The sequence below is a fragment of the Haemorhous mexicanus genome, chromosome 10 (genome assembly GCF_027477595.1).
Source record: "Haemorhous mexicanus isolate bHaeMex1 chromosome 10, bHaeMex1.pri, whole genome shotgun sequence".
NCBI classification, from domain to species: Eukaryota; Metazoa; Chordata; class Aves; order Passeriformes; family Fringillidae; genus Haemorhous; species Haemorhous mexicanus.
Window position 1 is genome coordinate 1,381,531 of NC_082350.1, and position 3,811 is coordinate 1,385,341.

The following is a 3,811-nucleotide window of genomic DNA, read 5'->3' on the forward strand; positions in this document are numbered from 1 at the left end:
CTCCAGGGGTGTGAAAGGGCTGTGGAGTTTCCCAGGACAAAGCTGTGCTCTTTTCCAGGCTCTCTGCTGTTCACCCTCAGTGAGCTCAAATCTTTGGGCTACAGAAGAAGAAATGGACTTTAGCCTGAGAATCAGATTTTCAACAGGACTAACATCTTGCACATGAATAAAAGCAGGCAGAACAGTGATAATGAACTGTGCACAGGGGCCAAAGCATGAGATGAAGAGAAGGGTGAATGGAAGCAGTCTGTTCAGCTTTAATAACAGGCACTGATCACAGAGTCTGTATCACACTGCTGTCACACACAACCTTTGAAAAAAATGAGCTGCATTTCCTTGTAACTTCAAAACAAAACATTCATCTAAAATGATATTGTGGATTTCAGTTTTAATTAAAAACAAAATAAACCAGTGCAAACATGGGAAATCTAATGGCAAATACTGTTTGTTGTGTTCTATAAAGACTGGCCTTCATAGTTCCTTAATAAAGTTTTCCTCAGATGCACAATCTGTCAACAAAAATGGTCAGTGGTTTGTGTTTATTATTTTATTGATCCACTGTTTGACTGCAAACAAGACAGCATTTGCAGACATCCAAGCTACAGTTCTTAAAAACCAGAAATAGCTCCAGGCAGATAAAAGTTCTCTCAGCCCTAATCTAAATATTAATCATTTTTCCCTCCCCAAAGGCAGTGCCCTAATGCAAAGCAATCTTAGAAGCAGCACATGTTCCAATTAGTTCTCATCAAATATTTTAGATGTATCTCTATCCCACTCCTATGCAAGATATTCCAGCTTTAAATATGACTCTCATTTTGCCTCCATATTCCCATTTGCCAAAATTAAAATAATGACAGCTGGCTGGATATGATGAGATATTTGTAAACACACTGCAAAAAACCCACCTGCACTTCCAGAATGAGGCTACAGAAACCTGCTTATTTGAAAACAACTGGAAATGTTGTTAAAAATTGAGTAAGATTGTTCTTCAAAAGAAGAGCTCCACTGCTGTTTCCAGAGAAATGAACTAACACTGTTGAACAATTTAAATGTATATGATCATGACCTTTTAAAAAAGGTGTCTTCATAGCTATATTGCAAATGGAAATTATAACAGAGTTGAAAGAGCTGTAACAAAGCAGAATATTAAGCAAGGTCCACTGCCAGACACAAAGACATTGACAGATACATAAAAATACTCTTATTAAGCATTACAAACAATGTCTTTAAAATGTAACATATACTATTTCTCAACATTAAATAGACCTACAGGGCTTTATTTTAAGCCAGTTGAGCTAACCCCAGACTGTCAGAGATCAGACAGCTACAGAAGCTGAGCTGGGCAGCATTGCAGACCTTTTGGCCCTGGTACAGTGAAAGCCAAGGGAGAGATAAACTCGAGGCAAGAACAGAAGTGAAGACACCATGTCTGGTCACTCTGATCCTCTGACACTGGCCACTCTGGTGAAGGGAGATGCAAAAAGGACTTTATGGCAAAAGAGATAACAAAGGACATTACTAGCACAAGAAGAATAATCACAAGATTGTGTTTCTCAAGAGGACTGAGACAAAGGGGTCAAAGTGGAAAATTTGGTATGAACGTAGTGACCTATAAATTCTGCTAAACTGTGTAATAAATGGCTTTGCTTTGCTGGCACAAGTGGAGTCCATGTCAGTCAATCCTTGCACCAGACATACATGATGCCAATGGGAACTCTGCCAAGCTTATCTTACTTACTGGGGTCTTAGGTAAGTATGGGTTTGTAAATCACTGGAGGAAAGGGAGGCAGAATTTCTCTCCTACTCCGACTCACCACTGAAGTTGCAGGAACTTGGCATCAACTTCTTCCCTTCCCCTCTGCAAGGCTGAAATAATGAGAGTGCAAATTGGGACATTGTTTTTCTCCCAACAGACAACTCAGCAAAATTCTGTGTTTTGTTCTTCATTTCATTTGAATGGGCTTGTGAGCAGGCAGATATAGGATTTTCTGATCATAGATATGGTGGTAGCACTGAATTGCTACAAAAAGGATAAGCTGGTGACACCTTGTAAAGGTAGAAGCACATTCATGAACTCCTATAGCAATTGCCAAGGCAGAGGGAAAATTTCTCCCAGGCCAGGAGGCACACTCTGAAGGCTTCCAGTTGCTTCCTATAAAACCTTCGGTTACAGGGCTGAACTCTGCTGAGAGTTTCACTTTAATACATGTTTTAACTAAACTCTGGACAAGTTTTTTCTTCAAATCATTCAGACTATCATTAACCATGAGCACCTATTAATTTTAAGTTTACATTCTTTTAAGTTTTAAAGCCTTGGTAGATTCATATGTTATTCCAGGGATAATAAGGATATTATTTCCTCTGTAAAAGTTTTAATAGCCTGAAAAAAAGCTACTGATGGTTCATACTTACTGAAACATAACCAACAAATTTATCCACTGTTTGGAAATTGATAAAGACAATGTTTCACATTCAGTCACATTTGCATGTAAGATTTAGTGATTATAAGTCTCGATCAATAAAACTGTATTACAAATTACTGTCTTTTATATGAAACACCAGATTCATGCTTCTTGCAGTAAAATAATAATCCCCAGTGTTAATCCTTTAAAACTACACAGCCTCATTCACTTGAAATCAATTTCAGAAGTCATTAAGAGACACTGAGGATTATCTGGCTTTTCACAGCCCCTTTTCTACTTCCTCAGCCTTAACTACACCAAGAATACTGAAGACTTCAGATGGAAAGCTGGGATCTCTGACATTCCATCATTGGCATCAATAGTTGTATGTGAATCAGGAATCAGCAAATGCTATTTCACTGGGCTGGCTGAGGTTCAGCAAGGCCAAGCTGCACCACCACAAGCCTGCAGTGCTTCAGGCTGGGGCACAGTGGCTGACAATGCCTGACAGAACAGGACCTGCAGGTGCTGGTCAAGAGTGGCCGAACATAAGCCAGGTGTGCCCAGGTGGCCCAAAAGGCCAATGGCATCTGGCCTGGACCAGTGTGGCCACCAGGACCAGTGCTTGTCCCCCTGTAGTCAGCACTGGGGCAGCCACACACCAAATCCCATGCACAGTTCTGGGTCCCTCACTGTGGCATTGTGTGTTTTTAGAATCAGTTATTCCTTTTGTAACTCAGTAATAGTTTGGTCCTCGGTTCCAGCCATGTACTTCCCTCACAATGGTTTCTCCCTACTTCCTCCCAATTGGAGCTCCCGTGCCCCGCGCCTGTCATGGTAACCATCCCCCTTATCTCGGGAATTCTCTGCCAGTCATTCCTTAATTTGATGTATGATTTGCCCCTGGGGTTTTTCCCCTCCCCTGTGTGATCCTCAGTCGCTTAGTTGTAACCCGCGCTAATCCCTGGGTCCTTGTTATTGGTTAGCTTTGTGTCTCCTCACACCCACTCCCTTTATCAGTGTCCCCCCCCCCCCCCCCCCCCCTTTTGTCACCCGTCCCTAGCACCGCCGAGGAAGATTAAAAGATCCTTGATACCTATACAGGTGTCCCTCCTCCTTCCTTTGCTTCGGTACCTCGTCGCACGGGTGCCCCTCCTCCTTCCTCTACTTCGGTGCTTCGTAGCCGACATCCCGCCTGCGCCACCCACGCCGCAGACGGTAACCACTACCCAGGGTTCCGGAGGGAATCCGGGAGTGGCAGCTTCATGTGGCCATATTCGGCCGGGCCGGGGGCACCCAGCCGGGCTCTCGTACAGCCCCCGCGGCCACAGAAGAGAGGCTACACGTCACTGCAAGAAAGACCCTGAGGGGCTGCAGTGAGTCCAGAGAGGGGAACTGAGCTGGGGAAG

General features: G+C 43.4%; 1 protein-coding gene across 5 annotated transcripts in view; it reads right to left on the reverse strand.

Annotated features, from left to right (window-relative positions):
* Nucleotides 1–3,811, reverse strand: part of CLSTN2 (calsyntenin 2) — a 203,054-nt gene that overhangs the window by 91,274 nt on the left and 107,969 nt on the right. For 2 of the 5 annotated variants that reach the window (XM_059854898.1, XM_059854897.1), the window contains exon 1: nt 3,499–3,595. The exons of 2 other annotated variants lie outside the window; for them this stretch is intronic. In XM_059854898.1, coding sequence (XP_059710881.1) covers nt 3,499–3,592 — 94 coding nt within the window. In that variant the 5' untranslated portion in view covers nt 3,593–3,595. Of the gene's footprint in view, nt 1–1,814; nt 1,867–3,498; nt 3,596–3,811 lie in introns of those variants that run through there. One more of the 5 variants, XM_059854899.1, reaches the window with a different exon arrangement.